The sequence below is a fragment of the Bos grunniens genome, chromosome 8, assembly GCF_055505025.1.
Source record: "Bos grunniens cultivar Pamir isolate PY7600 chromosome 8, Bosgru_T2T1.0, whole genome shotgun sequence".
In the NCBI taxonomy this organism is placed as follows: domain Eukaryota; kingdom Metazoa; phylum Chordata; class Mammalia; order Artiodactyla; family Bovidae; genus Bos; species Bos grunniens.
Genome location: NC_141172.1, coordinates 69860027 through 69876481, shown reverse-complemented (window position 1 = coordinate 69876481; position 16455 = coordinate 69860027). Strand labels below are relative to the sequence as shown.

General features: G+C 47.8%; 1 protein-coding gene across 24 annotated transcripts in view; it reads left to right on the top strand.

Moving 5' to 3' along the window:
* LOC147367373 (tumor necrosis factor receptor superfamily member 10A-like) overlaps positions 1 to 16455 on the top strand; it is a 39661-nt gene that overhangs the window by 17923 nt on the left and 5283 nt on the right. For 3 of the 24 annotated variants that reach the window (XM_086416410.1, XM_086416404.1, XM_086416408.1), the window contains exons 1-5: positions 6788 to 7318; positions 11237 to 11336; positions 13076 to 13187; positions 14010 to 14065; positions 14171 to 14254. In XM_086416410.1, coding sequence (XP_086272536.1) covers positions 7136 to 7318; positions 11237 to 11336; positions 13076 to 13187; positions 14010 to 14065; positions 14171 to 14254 — 535 coding nt within the window. In that variant the 5' untranslated portion in view covers positions 6788 to 7135. Of the gene's footprint in view, positions 1 to 6787; positions 7319 to 11236; positions 11337 to 11959; positions 12069 to 13075; positions 13188 to 14009; positions 14084 to 14170; positions 14480 to 14560; positions 14985 to 15207; positions 16209 to 16455 lie in introns of those variants that run through there. The other 21 variants (XM_086416407.1, XM_086416403.1, XM_086416405.1 and 18 more) reach the window with 15 other exon arrangements.

The window sequence follows — 16455 nt, the reverse complement described above, 5'->3', positions numbered from 1 at the left end:
CTGCGGTAGGTCTTCATTGCTGCACGTGGGCTTGTTCTAGTTGCAGTGAGCAGGGGCTGCTCTTCAGTGCAGTGCCCAGGTTTCTCATGCAGCGGCTTCTCTTGTTACGGAGCGTGGGCGCCAGGCACGAGGCCTCAGTAGTTCCAGCCCTTGGGCTCATTAGTTGCAGTTCGAGGGCTCTAGAGCTCTGGCTCAGTAGTTGTGGTGCGTGGGCTTAGTCGTTCCACAGCATGTGAGATCTTCCTGCACCAGAGATGGAACCTGTGTCCCCTGCATTGGCAGGCAGATTCTTATCCTTTGTGCTCCCGGGGAAGTCCTAAATTAAGTTTTAAGAAAAGAATGAGGTTGCATCCTAGTTTCATGTAGAAATTCTTGTCATTGTGGATGCAGCCTCCTGTTTTGAGATGGTTTCAAAAAGTCAAAATTGGTACTTAATTTTATCTTTTCACCTTCCCTGGAGACTATCGCATGCTTTCATTTCCTTATTTAGACTACTGATAATGGTGCAAAGCGTCTCCGCACTTGTGGAATAACTATTCTTCTGTTTTCCTAAGTGCCCTCATATATATTCCTCATTTGAGTCCCATATATCCTGGGATGGAGTGCCTGTCCTGATGTGGTGGGTGGGAAAGGACTACTGGGGCAGAAGAGACTGTGTGGGGTGCTGGGAGTGTTCTGTGTCTTGACTGGGTGATGGCTACTCAGCTGCATACAGTTATCAAAGCTGGAGCAGATACTTAAGAAGTGAGGATTACTGCAGGGAATGGTCTGTAAAAATAGAAACTATCAAAAGGAATCAACACAAAATTGTAGGGCTGAAAAGTCAAACAGCTGAAGTGAAAAATCCACACTACACGTGTTTAACTGTGCAATTGACCGGTAGAAGAAAGGATCGGTGAGCTTGACGATAGGACAAAAGAACACAGGACAGATAGCCTCTGCATGTGCATTTCCTAAAGAAAGCGGAGTCCCTGGTTTATCTCTTCTAGACAGGGAAACAGTTGGAGATCCCTTTGAAGAGTTTGTTGATATTATCAAACAATACAAGAAATAGCTACATTATCCACTAGCTAGAAGAGACTCGTATATTCATGAATCCATGACCTAAATACATAACTTTATATAAAAAGAAGCATGTGTGTACTTTCCTCCCCCTCCTTGCAGTCTCCTCTGGAGAAGCTGTGAGTGGCACAGGGGCAGGGGTGTATGTTCTTGCTGGGTCATTCACTCCTTCCTTCCCCTCTTTGTTCCTGCATGGGTGTGTCTCCTGCTGTGACTCAAGATTTCCAGGCACCAGGTTTCTTGGAGACTAGAATTCAGCCCCTCCTCCGTCCATCTCCTCCCTGCCCTTCCCCTGGGAAAGGGGCCCCAGCCGGGCCTGACTGCCCACAGCCTGCCCCAGTGGTGTCTCGGGTTGCACCTGGGCCTGCTAGGCTCCTGGAGGTGCAGACTGGCTGTGACAGCTGTCGGGAAGGTATCTTGCTTGCTGGGGTCCTCCTGTGGCCCCTCACTTGTGAGCCTCCTGCTACTCTGGGGACACCTTCTCTTTCTGTCCCCACTGGCCTTTCTGTAACCTTCTCAGTAGGCCTGGTGACTCAGCCCTGCAACCTCACAGAGACCGTTTTTTTTTTTTCTCTCTCCTGGACCTTAGGCCCTAGCTCTTCTCCCTTTGAGTTGCTAGGAGGCTCCACAGTCAGGCTTCTGTCCCCTTCCCAAAGCCAAGGTGCTGAGTACAGAGCTGTATCCACTCCCAGGGGCTGCCCTTCTGCCCCTGCCCATTGGCCCCTCTGCCTCACCCTGAAGCCATGGCAGCCCTCCAGTGCCATCTCTCCTCTGCTCCACAGTCTGCTCCTGCTCAGTTATCCCCGCTTTCCTCCAAACCAGCACCAGATGTCCTGTGACAGCTCACAATAGGAAACTCCCATCGTCCAGCTCTGTACCTTTTTTCCTGACATTTCACTTTTTCCCCAATCTCCCCACCCCAACATGGACACTACATCTCCTGTGGGGCTCTCTAACAGTTAGGAAGATAACCGTGAGAAGATAAGTGCATTCCCAAGATGGCATGTATCTGTTGTTATGTTGGAGCCCTTCAACCATCCTTTCTCCCAAAAACCTCAATCACCAGCATCCTGAGAGCCAAGAACTTGTGAATATATTTGAAAATAGATTATATTAGATTCTTGATGATGTTCTTACTAGAACATGGGGCTTCCTAGAAGAAATAGAATATCTGGGTTAACCTAGAGGGGTATTTTTTCCTACACACACACACACACACACACACACACACACACATAAAAATACCCATGCACTCTTTTGGTTCTTACCAACAGTTTGTTCATTTCGGTCTGGAGATTGGGGGAGCTATGATGTTAGGGTTGCTCACAACTGATTCCATGTACTTGTTCTGCCCCATGATGGAGAAAAGTCAGGCCCAGGACTGGAGTTGAGAAGTCAGAGGGTTTTATGTTGGGGCCGGGACAGGGGCAGGTCTGTACAGAGCTCTTCAGAATTCTGCAAGTGAATGAGGGCAGACCCTGGCAGAGTATTCACACCTTCAGAGGGAGCATGAGATCTTCAGAGGGGGAATATCATCACCGTAGGGAGGGAAGACCCCGTGGGAGGGAAGTGGTCCAGACAAAGCTCACCCCCATCCTGTATGCCCTGGTCTGTAGCGGAAAGCAGGGACCTGCATTTCCTGGCTTCCCTGGTGGCTTAGATGGTAAAGAATCTGCCTGCAATGCAGGAGACCTGGGTTCAATGCTTGCGTCAGGAAGATCCCCTGGAGGAGGGAAAGGCAACCCACTCCAGTATTCTTGATTGGGAAATCCCATAGACAGAGGAGCCTGGCAGGCTATAGTCCATAGGGTCGCAAAGAGTTTAGCAAGATTGCAACTAACACTAACTGTTATAGAAAATAAACATACCATTATGGCAACAATCAGATAATACATAAAGGTTCCTATGAGCAATCTCTCTCCAGCACTGTCCTGTTTGGCTCTTGACTGCAGCTAAGGACAGGGAGAAATCTGCCCATGAAAAGATGTCCCAAAAGGTGATGGGGTGACACATGACGTCACCCATACCATTCTCAGCTGCCCCAGGAGAAAGAGTAATGGCGATTACAGTGACTGCTCCCTCCAAAGCGGATTCATTCTGGTGTCTTCTTGTGTCCTTCCTCTAAAGGGGAGGATCCCACATGTGACTAGGCTTTTGAAAGCATAACTCCTTCACAAGAGAGGTCTGAGAGAAGCCTAGTGGTATTTGAATCTTGTTTAATGTTTTTTGATTGTAACTAAAGGGCAATAAGAAGTACCCTTTGCTGATCTAGAGGTGTCTTCCTTATCTGGAAGTTCTCTGCGTGGCATAATTCACAGGAAATCTGAAAACTTTTCCCCTAAGATCAGGAAAAAGACAAGGATGCCCCACTGACAACTTTTATCCACATAAGTACTACAAGTCCAAGCCAGAGGAATTAGGCAAGGAAAAGAGGCATCCAAATAGGAAACCAAGAAGTAAAACTGTCGCTGTTCTCAGATACATGATTTTATATATAGAAAACCCTCAAGACTCCATCAAAAACTCTTAGAATAAATGAATTCAATAAAGCTACAGGATACAAAATCAGCATGAAAAACCATTGTATTTCTTTATATTAATAATAAACCAGCAGAAAGAGAAATTAAGGAAATAATGTCATTTACAATTGCATCAAAAAGAATAAAATTTCTAGGAATAGATTTAACCATGGAGGTAAAAGATATGCATATTGAAAAGAAGACATTGAAGAAGACACATCTGTGACAACATGGATGGGCCTTGAGGGCATTATGCTAAGTGAAATAAACAGGACAGAGAAAGCAACTACAATATAATCTCTATTATATGTGAGATCTTAAAAAAAAACAAGCTCAGAGATACAGGAAACAAATTGATAGCTGCCAGAAGTAGGAGGCAGCAGGGTGGGGTGGGAGAAATGGGTGAAGAGGATCAAAAGGCAAAAAGAAAAGAAAAAAGGACTGGATGTAAACTGAGAGTTAACAGACTCAGGAGAGTGTATGACTGCAGGCTTTAGCACAGGGACTGGGGAGGGTTTTGCGGGGCTGGTTAAAATGTCTCTTGCTTCCTCTTGGTTCTCAGTGTCATGGTAGGTGATGAGGCTGGGGGTACACAGGACCTCCACCAGCCCAAGTCATCAGTTGCATCCAATCTGCCTTGGGTTCTCTCTGGCAGTTTCCCTCCCCAGGACCAGCGTAGACTCCCCCCTCCCCTAGTTGGACTGTTAACAAAAGACCTGCCTCAGGCCTCAGGGGTCAAGGGACAAAGTGTACCTTTTTTAAAATTGTTAAATTAAAAACAAAACAAAACACGGGGATTCCCGGGTGGTCCAGTGGTTAGGACTCTGTGCTTCCACTGCAGGGGCACAAGTTTGCTCCCTGGTCAGGGAACTAAGTTCCCACATGCCATAAGGCAGCCAAAAATAAAATGAAAAAAAAAAAAAAAAACACAGACACCTTTCTCCGACTTCCCTGGTGGTCCAGGGGTTAAGAGTGTGCTTGGCAAAGCAGGGACAGGGATTCGATCCCTGCTCCGAGAAGATTCCATATGCTTTGGGGCAACTAAGCTCCTGCACCACAACTTCTGAAGCCTGGGCTCTAGAGCCTGTACTCCACAACAAGAGAAGCCAGGGCAATGAGAAGCCCGCCCACCAGGACCAGAGAGTAGCCCCTGCTCTCCGCAACTTGAGAACAGCCAGTGCGCAGCAATGAAGACCTGGCACAGCCAGAAATGAATGAATTAATTAAAAAATTTTTTCCAAACAAACAAAACCCCAAACTTTCCTCAAGTCACACAGGGATTTATTGACTCTGGATGATCAGAATTCAGAGCTCTTAGTGGACATGTTGGTATTCTGGTCCACAATTTAAAAAAAGAAAAAAAGAATCCAATACAAGGTCTGGCTGTGGGGCACTGCTGTGACAAACAACACATACGAAAGCTCTTCCCCACCCTGGGCCCCCACCAGGCTTCTGAGGGGGCAACTTCGAGAACACCTCCCAGGGCTGCCCGGCAGCCCAAGACAGAAACCCTTGTTTCCAGTCTGCAACATTCTGACAGGAAGCAGGCCTGTGGCGCTTCCTGTCCAGAAAGCAAAGGCAGAGAGGGATTTAACTCCTTTTGGAACCAGGCTCATCTGAGAGTAGATTATTCCTTTCAGTGGAAGAGGTTTTCATAATAAGGGTTCCTTTCTCTTTTTATGTTGCATGACTAAATCTGAAAGGTGCTGTAACAGACTTTGATGGAAACTTTAAAAAAAACAACAATTTGTACTTGCCTTGCTGTCATAAGCACTCACACCCTCATAGGATAGAGAGCCCAGCACCAGTGAAGTATGGGGGACAGACTTGGGCTCGGGAACAGCAGAAGTATGGAGTCCGTGGGGAGAGCCCACACATATCAGAGACCCTCTGGGAGGTGAGAGGAAGAGTAGAAGAAGATACTGGGAACCCTGAGGAGTGAATGCTAGCTTTTTAGGTACCATCAAAGGCGGTATGGTACCTTTTTAAAAATAGATTTTATTTAAAAGCCAGTATTTATTGATTTGTCTGCCTTGGGTCTTTGTTTCAGCAGGGGGGATCTTCCTTCCATCCTGTGGGTTTCTTTCCTTGTAGTGCATGCACTCTCTAGTTGTGGAGGGCAGGACTCAGTAGCTGGGGGTGTGCCAGCTCAGTAGCTTGAGGCATGTGGGATCTTAGTTCCCCCTCTCAGGGATCAAACCTGAGATCCCTGCATTGGAAGGCAGATTATTAACCACTGAAGCACCAGGGAAATCCTGATTTGGTAACTTGTTGATCCTGGCAAACTAGGGAGATGGGACAGTCCAGGGTGACTTGGACCCTTCTCTGAGCCTGATGATAGGAAGTGCTGCATTGCCTCAATGTGAATGGTGACCCCAGTTTGTGAAATCAGAGACATTCAGAGTTGTGAACATAAAATAGGACTTGGTGGATGTATTCATCTGCAAATAAAGTGTTTCAACTACATAGTCACAGCCAGGCCACGTTCTTTCTCCTGGATGCCACTTATATTGGGGCGGGGAGTTATTCACCAGACTCCAAAACGTTCTGTTGGGTAGAACTTCAGGTTTATAAAATAAAAGTGACAAAAGTAAACTTAGAAACTGTGCTAATGATACTTCAGATCTTTGAAAAGTAGAGTTCACAACAGGAAAATATGGTGTGTATCATTTGCCTCTGGGGGCTTCCCTGGTGACTCAGTGGTAAAGAATCCACTTGCCAACACAGGAGACTTGAGTTCCATCTTTGGGTCGGGAAGATCCCCTGGAGAAGGGAATGGCAACCCACTCCAGTATTCTTACATGGGAAATCCCATAGACAGAGGAGCCTGGCGGGCCACAGTCCATGGGCTTGCAAAAGAGTTGGCCATGACTTAGCAACTAAACAACAATTCTTTGCCTTTAAATAAATACTTATTTGTAATTCTATAGTAAAGTGATTATTAACTATTTATATGATATAGGCCCAGGGCAAAAAGGTTCACCAGGTCTGTCTCATTTCCTAAGTACTTAAATCTCAGAAAGTGCAAGTGAGTCTGGCAACCTCCTCATTTTTCTAACAATTCAAGATTTCTTAGTTGACCCATGACTCCCCTACAGTACAGTACAGGGCACCTCTTGGATCTCCTTCTTGGCTGTCCATGTTCTCTGGCCTCCTTGGGGCCCTGGTCAATGAAGGGCGGGGCGGGGAGGAGCAGAAGCTGGGAGTGGGCAGAAGGCAGTAGTTAGAAGACAGGTGATTCATTCATTTTCTCAACCCGTGGGGCATTAGGACCTGCCTGGAACGAAGGCACAGACCTGCCTGGCGCTGAATGAAAAACCGTGTCACACGCGGTTCGCTGGCGGAAATTCCCCTTTTGGTAAAGCCCAGGCTCCTCTCCTGAGCCACGCGTGGTTGGCTGGAAGTGGTAATGATTATATCAGCAAGCACTGGCTCATTCGCTACCTCGGGTGGCGCAATCCCAAGTAGAGGTAGGCTAAGCTAAACAGCTGAGCTCCGCTCCGCGCACCTCGCAGGGGTGATCGCGCGCCCCACGAAACACACTTTCATTTCTGATGGCTCTGGAGGCTGTCACCCCGCGGCAACCTGGACAGCGAATGCTCCCCGATGGCACCGTGCAGCGGGGACAGAGGGCAGCGGCCGCCTCGAGCTCCCGGGCAGGGTGCACCCAGGGCCCCAGGCCTCGACTCCGGGGCCCCTGGGCTCTCATCTTCACCGTCTTGGGTGTCTTGTTGTTGGTGAGTTCCCGCCGCGAGTCCTGGCTCCAAAAGGCGCTCTTGGTGGCCCGGAAAAGGCCCGGGCGCGCCTGGCTGGGCAAATCCCGTCAGGACCCGCCTGGGCAAGTCCAATTCGCGGCGTGTTGGTGGGGGGCGCTAGAGGAGTGCGGGTCCCTGGCATCTACTTGCTGCCTGGAAGATCTGGCTCCTTGGAGAGCCTGACCTCTGGATTGGCCCCAGGCCCAGGGAGCATCAGGTCTCATTTCTTTCCTTTCCCTTCCCTTTTCCCTCTGCAGACCCTCCTCACTCTTTTCTCTCTCTTTTGCTATTTTGCACTGCATGTATCTTCTAAAACGTGTCCTTTGTAAATCATTAAGTGTAGGCTCCATCTTCCCCCCACCACTGCCTTAAGCACCCTTACATTTCCTTTTCTCTGAAAGGAGAACAACTTCAAAATTGCTTCCAGCTCCTTGCACTTTATGAATAGAAACCACCAATCAACTCAGCTTGGGTCAGATTCTCACCACTTTCTTTCAGAGGGGAGTTGGAGGCTCTGGGTGTGTTTCAGCACTGCTGGTGCTGCTGAGTTGCTTCACTCGTGTCCAGCTCTGTGCGACCCCATACACGGCAGCCCACCAGGCTTCCCCGTCCCTGAGTGTGCGTTTTTAAGAAGCTCACCATGGGAAAAAATGTGCACACTTGGCACCGCTTTCTTGCATTGTTTGAGGCTCTTTTCAAAGCTGCTTAGAGGGTCAAATAAAAAAAAATTAAGGGTCTAACAAAGTTACAGGAATCGTGAAAATATGCATCTTTCATTGACCAAATTAGTACCAAAAATCTGGAAAGAAATAGCATTTTGTATTCACAGGAAGTATAGAATTCGTTTTTAAAGTATCGGTTTGTAATAGGTAGGACTCATGTTGAACACACGTGATGAATGGGTCTGGGTGCCTGGCAAGTATCCAGTGTAGCCATGTGCATTGTCTGTTGGGTAACTCCTTAGAAGTGGAATTGCTGGGTCAGTGGGTTAGATAATTTTACACTTTTGCCTAGATAATGACAAACTGTTCTCCCAAAGAAGACTGGACCATTTTAACTCACACCAGGAGTCCACAAGGGTGCCCTATTTCCCTGCACCCTTGCACACTGAGCTCAAACGGTAAAGGATCTGCCTGTGATGCAGGAGACCAGGATTCGATCCCTGGGTTGGGAAGTTCCTACGGAGAAGGGGATGGCAATCCACTCCAGTACCCTTGCCTGGAGAATTCCGAGGACAGAGAAGCCTGGCGGGCTACAGTCCATGGGATCGCAAAGAGTTGGAGACAACTGAGCGACTAACGCACGCACGCACGCACTTGCACACTGAACTTTAACACTTTCCCAGTCTAAGAAGTAAAGATGGGGCACCACAGTGTCATGGTTTTGATTCTTCCATTCCAGTAGAGTGTTTCAAGGATCCATGAGATTGCTGAGACTGGGAGTGGATAACCAGGAGACCCCAGGTTAGGACATAGGGGAGGGCTCAAAAATTCAGACAATAAAAGAGCTAACAAAAATCTTGACACAAATTCTTTCAGACAACAGGAGTTCTTCACTAGTTCTTCTAAGGCCAACATAACCCTAATACCTAAACCTAACAGAAACATTTGAAAAGAAGAAAAAATACTTTTAAATACCCTTCCTAAAAGCAGAGGCAAACCCCATTCCTTTACAAAGCAAATAGTTAACTAAATTCTAGATCTTTAAAAACTATGGCAGAAACATCACATAAAGTAACTATCCTCTAATTAAAAATTTAACACATACACACAAACCAGTGTAAAGGAGAGAAGCTATATGAACAGCTTAACAGATGCAGAAAAAGAATTTGAACTGACACTTAACCCCCTGTAATGAAAAGGTGAAAGTGTTAGTTGCTCAATCGTGTCCCAACAATTTGCAACCCCATGGACTGCAGCCTGCCAGGCTCCTCTGTCCATGGAATTCTCTAGGCAAGAATACTGGAGTGGATTGCCATTCCCTTCTCCAGGACATCTTCCTGACACAGGGATTGAACCTGGGTCTCCTGCATTGCAGGCAGAGTCTTTACTGTCAGAAAAAAGTCTCATTTTATCAGGGTAGAAGGGACCTTCCTCCAAATGATGAAGGCCACTCCCTCTTGGAGTCACATTAGAGATTAGGATAACTGAGGAAGGGGCATGAGGGAATGTTTTGAAGCAAGCTAATTTCCATGATCTAGATAGAGGGTTTGGATTTCCCAAGTGTATGCATTAAAAAAAAAAAAAAAAACAAAAACCTCTTTGAATGGTACCCTTAAGATTGTGCACGTCTTTCTTTGGAAATCTTAACATTGAAGTAAACTGTAAAGAAATACTGAGCTTGAGTTACTAACATAATGCCAATGTATTAAGAGTTGCAGATATGAATTTCATCATAAAAATAAGACACTTAGGAGAATGGACAGAGGGGGATGGATAGAGAAAGAAATATGTGATACACCTAAGTTACAGAACTTAGGTGGTGAGCATATAAGAGTTGAGTGAATGAATCTTAGAACTTTGTTGGATGTTTGAAACTGTTTGTAGCAAAACATTGAGGGAGAGAGTCTGTGAGAGGAGAACCAGGGAAGAAAGGAAGGCATAGGATTGTGAGGGCAGGGAAAGGAGAGTCCACCAATTTGGGGTGACTCGAAGGAGGCCCGGACTGGGGAAGGGATGATTAGGGACACATATGAGCTTAGCTGTCCCCAAATACTTAACAGGTGGCATTTTATCTTGTTTAGATCCAGGCAGTTGAACTGGCTCAACATAAGCTGCTTCCAGTTTAACTTTGTTTTTCTTTCTTTTTTTTTCTCTTCATGTCACTTTCTACTTTAAATCACTCCCAGATTAAAGTTACAAAACTATACAAAACCCTTTGTTTCCTGTATCATCTGAAACATAGCTGCTGACATGACAGATCCCATGACTGGACACTTGAATGTATATTTCCCACAAATGAGGACAGTCTCCCCCCAAATGACAATACAACCCTGAACGTCAGAACACTATCATCAACACATTAATCCTGGTGGAAGCCTCAGGCTCCAGTGATTTCAGACTGGCCCCATTGTGTCATTTTTAGCACAGAGACTTGGCTAAAAACCCTGTATTGCTATTTCTTCTTTCTCCATGTGATTCTGGTATTTTGTGGAACACTGACAGCTTCCTTTTGGGGACCGCGTGTTGGATTAAAGCCACAAGTCCATTACTCAATATGTGATTCTATATCCTGATTATGAAAAATTGTATGCATGACAGAGCCGTCATTTGTGAAAATGTATGTGTGTGTGTGTGCACGCACATGTGAGAAAGAAAGAGAGAGCCTGAGAGTATTCACACATATGGTCAAATAGAAGAAGTCAAGACACAAAATAATGGATGTTTTCTCTAATCCAGGGGATCTCTATGGTTTCTGTATTCTTCTAAAAACAATTTTCCTTGCCCATACTTTCTGGGCTTCCCGGGTGGTGCTAGTGTTAAAGAATCAGCCTGCCACCACAGGAGATGCAAGAGACTGAAGTTTGATCCCTGGGTCGGGAAGATCCCCTGGAGGAGGAAATGGCAGCTCACTCCAAAATTCTTGCTGGGAGAATCCCATGGACAGAGGAGCCTGATGGGCTACAATCCATGGGGTTGCAAAGAGTTGGACGTATCTGAGCACATACTTTCTGGCATAAACATATTTTAAGAGGAAGGAATACAGGGGGAAAAACTAAAGTATAAGTTACTTGCCGGCACAAAAGGCCAAAGAACAAACATGAATGAGAGTTTAGAGCTGGGAAGCAAGGTCCCAGTTCTGTTTGATTTTGCAGGTAGTGGTCAAGGAAATGTGGGGTGGATCCTAGAAGGGGTAAGAGTGTGGAAGCCACTCATGCCTGTCCCTGCTTTGTCCCCATAGGTCAAAGCTGCTTCAGCCATGTCTGTAAGGAAGGATGAAATTCACCAGCAGTCATCAGCCCCACTGGAACGGAGCCCCCAGCAGAAGTTATGTCCACCAGGTAGATTCTAAGACTGGTCTCCAACCCTTGTCTTCATGTCTGTGTGTTTATTTCTGGCTGTGCTGAGGCTGTGTTGCTGCATGGGCTCTCTCTAGTTGTGGAGAGCGGGGCCTGCTCTCCAGTTGCGGTACTTGAGCTTCTCCCTGGGGGCTTCTCCTGTTGCAGAGCACAGGCTCTCGGGTGCACGGGCTGCAGTAGTTGCAGCCTGTGTGCTCAGTAGTTGTGGCTCCCGAGCTGTAGAGTGCAGGGTCAGTATTTGTGACACGTGGGCTTAGCTGCTCTGCAGCCTGTGGGATCTTCCCAGACCAGGGATCGAACCCATGTATTCTGCATAGGCAGGCAGAGTCTTTACCACTGAGCCACCAGGGAAGTCCTGGCCTTTCTTTTTACTGTTTAATGTGCCAGCTGTGAATGTGACTTGAATGTGTGGCTTGTAATATATTTCTGTTGGCAGTGCTGGTCTAGGGTATGTGTTAGATGAAGAATCAAAAGATGAAAGCCCGGTTGAGGAGAGTTCCCCTTGTGGATTCCACAGATGGCCAAAAGAGGCCTCCCCAGCCACACTGGCAGCCTCAGGGTATCCTGCGGGGATTTACTCACCAGCTTTTCCCTTCCTTCCCAAGATTCTATATGAAAGAAGCCATTGGAGGTTGTGCCGCATACACCAATGGGATAGACTACACCAATCATTCAAACACTCTCCCTTCTTGCTTACTTTGCATGACTTGCAAATCAGGTACAGAACCTGCAGTCTCCCATGCCTGCAGTTAGGGTGCTGAGTGATGAGATGGGATTTAAATGGGACGAGGAGTCAAAGACCTGATTTCCAGCCCAGCTAGGTCTTCATCCTGTCTTAGGTCAGTAAAATAATGAAAACAGAAGTTATTTGCATAACGCATGCCAACTGGTAGGGAAGTCTTTCAGAACATCAGCTGGAAAGAGGAGAATAACGTGTCCCTTGATGAAGGGGGCTGGATGGTAACAGTGCAGAAGGCCTGCGGGAGTGGGGCAGGGCTGGGTTTGAGCTGTGTGATGTGTCTGATCCTGGACCAGGCTCCTGTGGGCGCCATGCCCTCTGCTCTGGGGTCTCAGCCTCTCTCAGCCTTCATGACCTGAGGTCCCTCTGCCTCTCCAGCAGGGCATCACCCGTTGGGACATCACCCAAGTGTTCCTCTCCATCCACAGCATCTCAGATTACACGTCACCCCAGCCCACTTGCTCCTCATTTGTGATCTAAAACATTTTTCTTCACAACCCTGATGCAATCCGTAATGATGCACAGTCCCTTTTGTATGCCTCTATTAGTGACACGCGAACAGTGGCTGTTCTATGGATGGTCTATGTGTGTTGCCACAGAAAATGACCCCAAAATTACTTAAAAATAGATTAATTCATTTATTTTTGGCTGTTCTGTGTCTTTGTTGCGGAACAAGGGCTTTCTCTAGTTGTGGTGAGGGGGGCTACTCCTTGTTGCTTCTCATCGTGGTGCACAGGCCCTAGAGCACAGGATCAGTAGTTGTGGCACACGGGCTTAGCTGCCCCGCAACATGTGGGATCTTCCCAGACCAGGGATGGAACCTGTGTCCCCTACTTTGACAGGCGGATTCTTAACCACTGGACCACCCAGGAAGCCCTCTGAATTACTTCTTGAACTGAGTGGATGGAGATCTGGGTGGTGAAGAAGGGTTGAGAGACATATGAGGGAAACACACCCTCAAAACCTTATCTTTGGTCTCTAGGAGAAGAAGAAAAAAATTGCTGCACCCTGATCAAGGACACTGAGTGTCGGTGCAAATCTGGCACTTTCCATGGAGAAGATGCACCTGAATTCTGTCAAAAATACAGCACCGGGTGAGACACAGGAGCCTAGGGGGGCTTCCAACCCACAGGAGACCCCAGTTTCCTTGTACCCACTTCTGTCTCCTGCTTCCGTGAAGCCCCTCCCACCTCCCAGAGCTCGTTGTGCCTGTGGGGTCTCCTGAGCCTGCAGCAGTTCTCCCTACCACCACTGTTTGTCCTGCACGGCTTTCCCGGTGGCCCCTTCCCACGTCTCCTCGGGAGCGGCCTAGAAAGACCGAAGTGCTGACAGCAGACAGAAGTCATGAGGAGGCCATGTGTGTGCTCCTCCAAGGTTCCTATAAAACCGGAGCCAACTCGACAGGCCTCACACCCAGCCCCTTGTTCCCCAGTAGCACCTGAATCTTTCCTCTTTGGGGACTCGGGGGCCAATAGTAATTCACTATCCTCTGATGCTCCAGTGTTGGCTGACATTGGTAGGAAGAGTCAACAGGTGGATGAGAGGGCCTCATATTCAACTTTGACTAGAGGATGAGTGAAACTTGCGCCCACACCCTTCTGACCCTTGAGCTGGACGAAGCACCCCCGCCTCACAGAGCTTCCCATGCAGCCCAGGGAGGCCAGGCGGGCCTTGCAGAAGAAGCCCAGCTCCTGAAGGACAGCTCTGAACACTCAGTAGGAGCCTGCGGGCCGCAGTACACAATATTGGATCCTTCTCCCACCCAGGGAAGGGGAGTGAGGGGACCCTCCCCTGCAGACAGCAAGAGGCTGTCTCCCCTCCACTGTCTTGTCAGGGGACCCAGGACGGGAGGCTGCCCCCTCTTTCTCCTCATCCAGCCAGCTGTCCCTGATGGGTCCCCCTGTGTCTGTACCCAGGTGCCCTGATGGGAAGGACATGGACATGAACTCTACCCTCCGGAGCAATATCAAGGGTATGGACCAAGAATCAGGTACCCTGGCCCATGGGGAGGCCCCAGTTCCTGGAGAGCTAGCAACCATGAGCCAGAGACTACCCATGACTCCCTCTCCCTCCTCAGGCCCTTCAAGCCTGATGATTGGAATTGTAACTGGAATTGTAATCACCGTTTTCCTAATCGGATGTGTGGTATGCTACTTGAAAGGTGAGGTTCTAGAAGGGAAGGAGATGGTGCTGGCTCCCTCCTCCATCTCCCCAATCCTCCTGTTCCTTCTGGCTTGTCTCTGATCTTGTTACCCAGGAAACCCCTCCTCCTCCCACCTCTGCTGGTCCTACAAAACTGATCACATCGGGCCCCCAACTCAGCTGACGGTCTCCTCTTCCCCCTGGCCGAGTCTGGTGGGAGGAGGCAGGAGAAGAGGGTGGTTCAGTAGCACTGCACAGAGATTTTACATGGGTTTCATTTTACTTCATTTTCTCCCTTCTCTTCTCCTCCCTGAGGGTTCTCCAGATTCAGAACGTCCCGCTTGCAGTCACAGGCCTGGGGCTCTTTGTTCAGTGTCTGAACCCCCAACCTGCACCCTGTCCCTAGGAAGGGAGGTGTGGCAAGAGCGCCCTCCCCACCATTCAGTGGATGTCTCTTCTCTTCTAAGTCTCTTTAATGAGTGCTGGCACAAGGTGATCGGTTTCTCCAGCATCTGGCGGCCTCAGACCCTCGGTAACTGCATCTACAACAAAGCCCAGGGTGGACATGGTCCCCGGTTTGTCCTATGCTGTTGTCCCTGACTCTCTCAACTGGCCTAGGGGCTCTAGGCTGAATGTAGGAGGGAGACTGGCCTGCTGAGAGCTGTCCTATGGCTGGTTGGCAGCGCTGGCCCTGTCCTTACTGTTTGAGACACCCTCACTCTGTAGCCCTGGGGCATGGGGGGTGTCAGGCAGGGGTGCTCAGTTCCCCTTTGCATCACACCACAGTCTGGGTGCCATCAGCAGAGCCCAGATGTGCTGAGTCTATGCCCACTTGGTGGGCACAGCACAGGTGTAGGTGGGAAGGCAGAACCCACTGTGTCCCCTCAGAAGCTGTAGGGGTTTGTGGGTTTGTGATTCCTGGGTCAGTGCCTTGGTTTTTCAAGGCCCTTTTCTGGCGCTTATGTCCCCCAGGAAGGTCTGGTGCTCTGGACTATGCACACAACAACAGGCTGAACAATGGAGATTGACTTTCCATTCTGGTCCCTTGGCAGAAAAAGAAGCTGACAGAAGACAACGCCCAGTCCCGAGATGCAGCAAGCAGACTGTCTGTTGCTGAGTGTGGGGCTCTGGCCCTTCTGCTTGCTTGGGACTGTGGTAGAGACAGGGAGAGGCAATGGGTCAGGTCTCCTCTTCTCTGGGGAGGTGGTGATGGAGGGAGAGCGGGGCATGGAGGGAAGGGAGCCCCAACCCCTGCTCTGGCCCACTGGCAGCTCTGATGCTACTTCTCATCTGTCTTGTCACCACATCCCTCGTCTAGAACAGGGCAGGCGAAGGGTAATCACTCCTCCCATCACTGACCCAGTGATGGAGTCAGAGCTACATAATATTTTTCTGTGTGACTGTTACATACTTTTAAGCCATTCCTCATCATAGTGGGAATTTCACGTTTATTTCAAAAGTATTGTTAAGTTGAATCTACTTGAAGTAAAATTTCTTTGTCAACATATAGAAGTATTTTCACTATGTATATGTGTGTGTGTGTGTATATATATGACGTGGGCATGGCAACCCACCCCAGTATTCTTGCCTGGAGAATCCCCATGGACAGAGGAGCCCAGCAGGCTACAGTCCATGGGGTCGCAAAGAGTCAGACATGACTGAGTGACTAAACATATGTATATAATATATGTATACATACACAGATACACACACACACATACACATACAGAGACGTTTACAGTTTGGGGTCGTATCATTTCAATAGTTTTGAGGTTTTTGAGTATTACCTTAATTTATAAATTAATCTAGGAGGAATTGAGATCTTTTAGCTATTCTATATTTTTCTTATGAAAAGAGTTAGCATTTTAAGTTAAGAGTTTTATAATACCTCAACTCCATGTGTGTTTTTCTTCAGTAAATTGCTCATTTCTTGTTGAGGCTGTATCTTTGTATTACAATGTTCTATAACCTTATGAGTGTATCCAACTCATAATTCATTATAGAATTTATTGTCATAATTTTTAACATTCATCCATCCACACATTCACATTTAAGTATTATTGTTGAACCATTAGAGTTTTATAAGAACACAATCGTATATAAAATAATGACTCTTCTGTCCGCTCCCTTCAAAGATCCTGCATTGGTTTTGATTTGCTTATGGCTGCATCTGCCAGAATTTCAGAACAAGGTTTACTAGGCTCAGTTCTGTAACCTAGG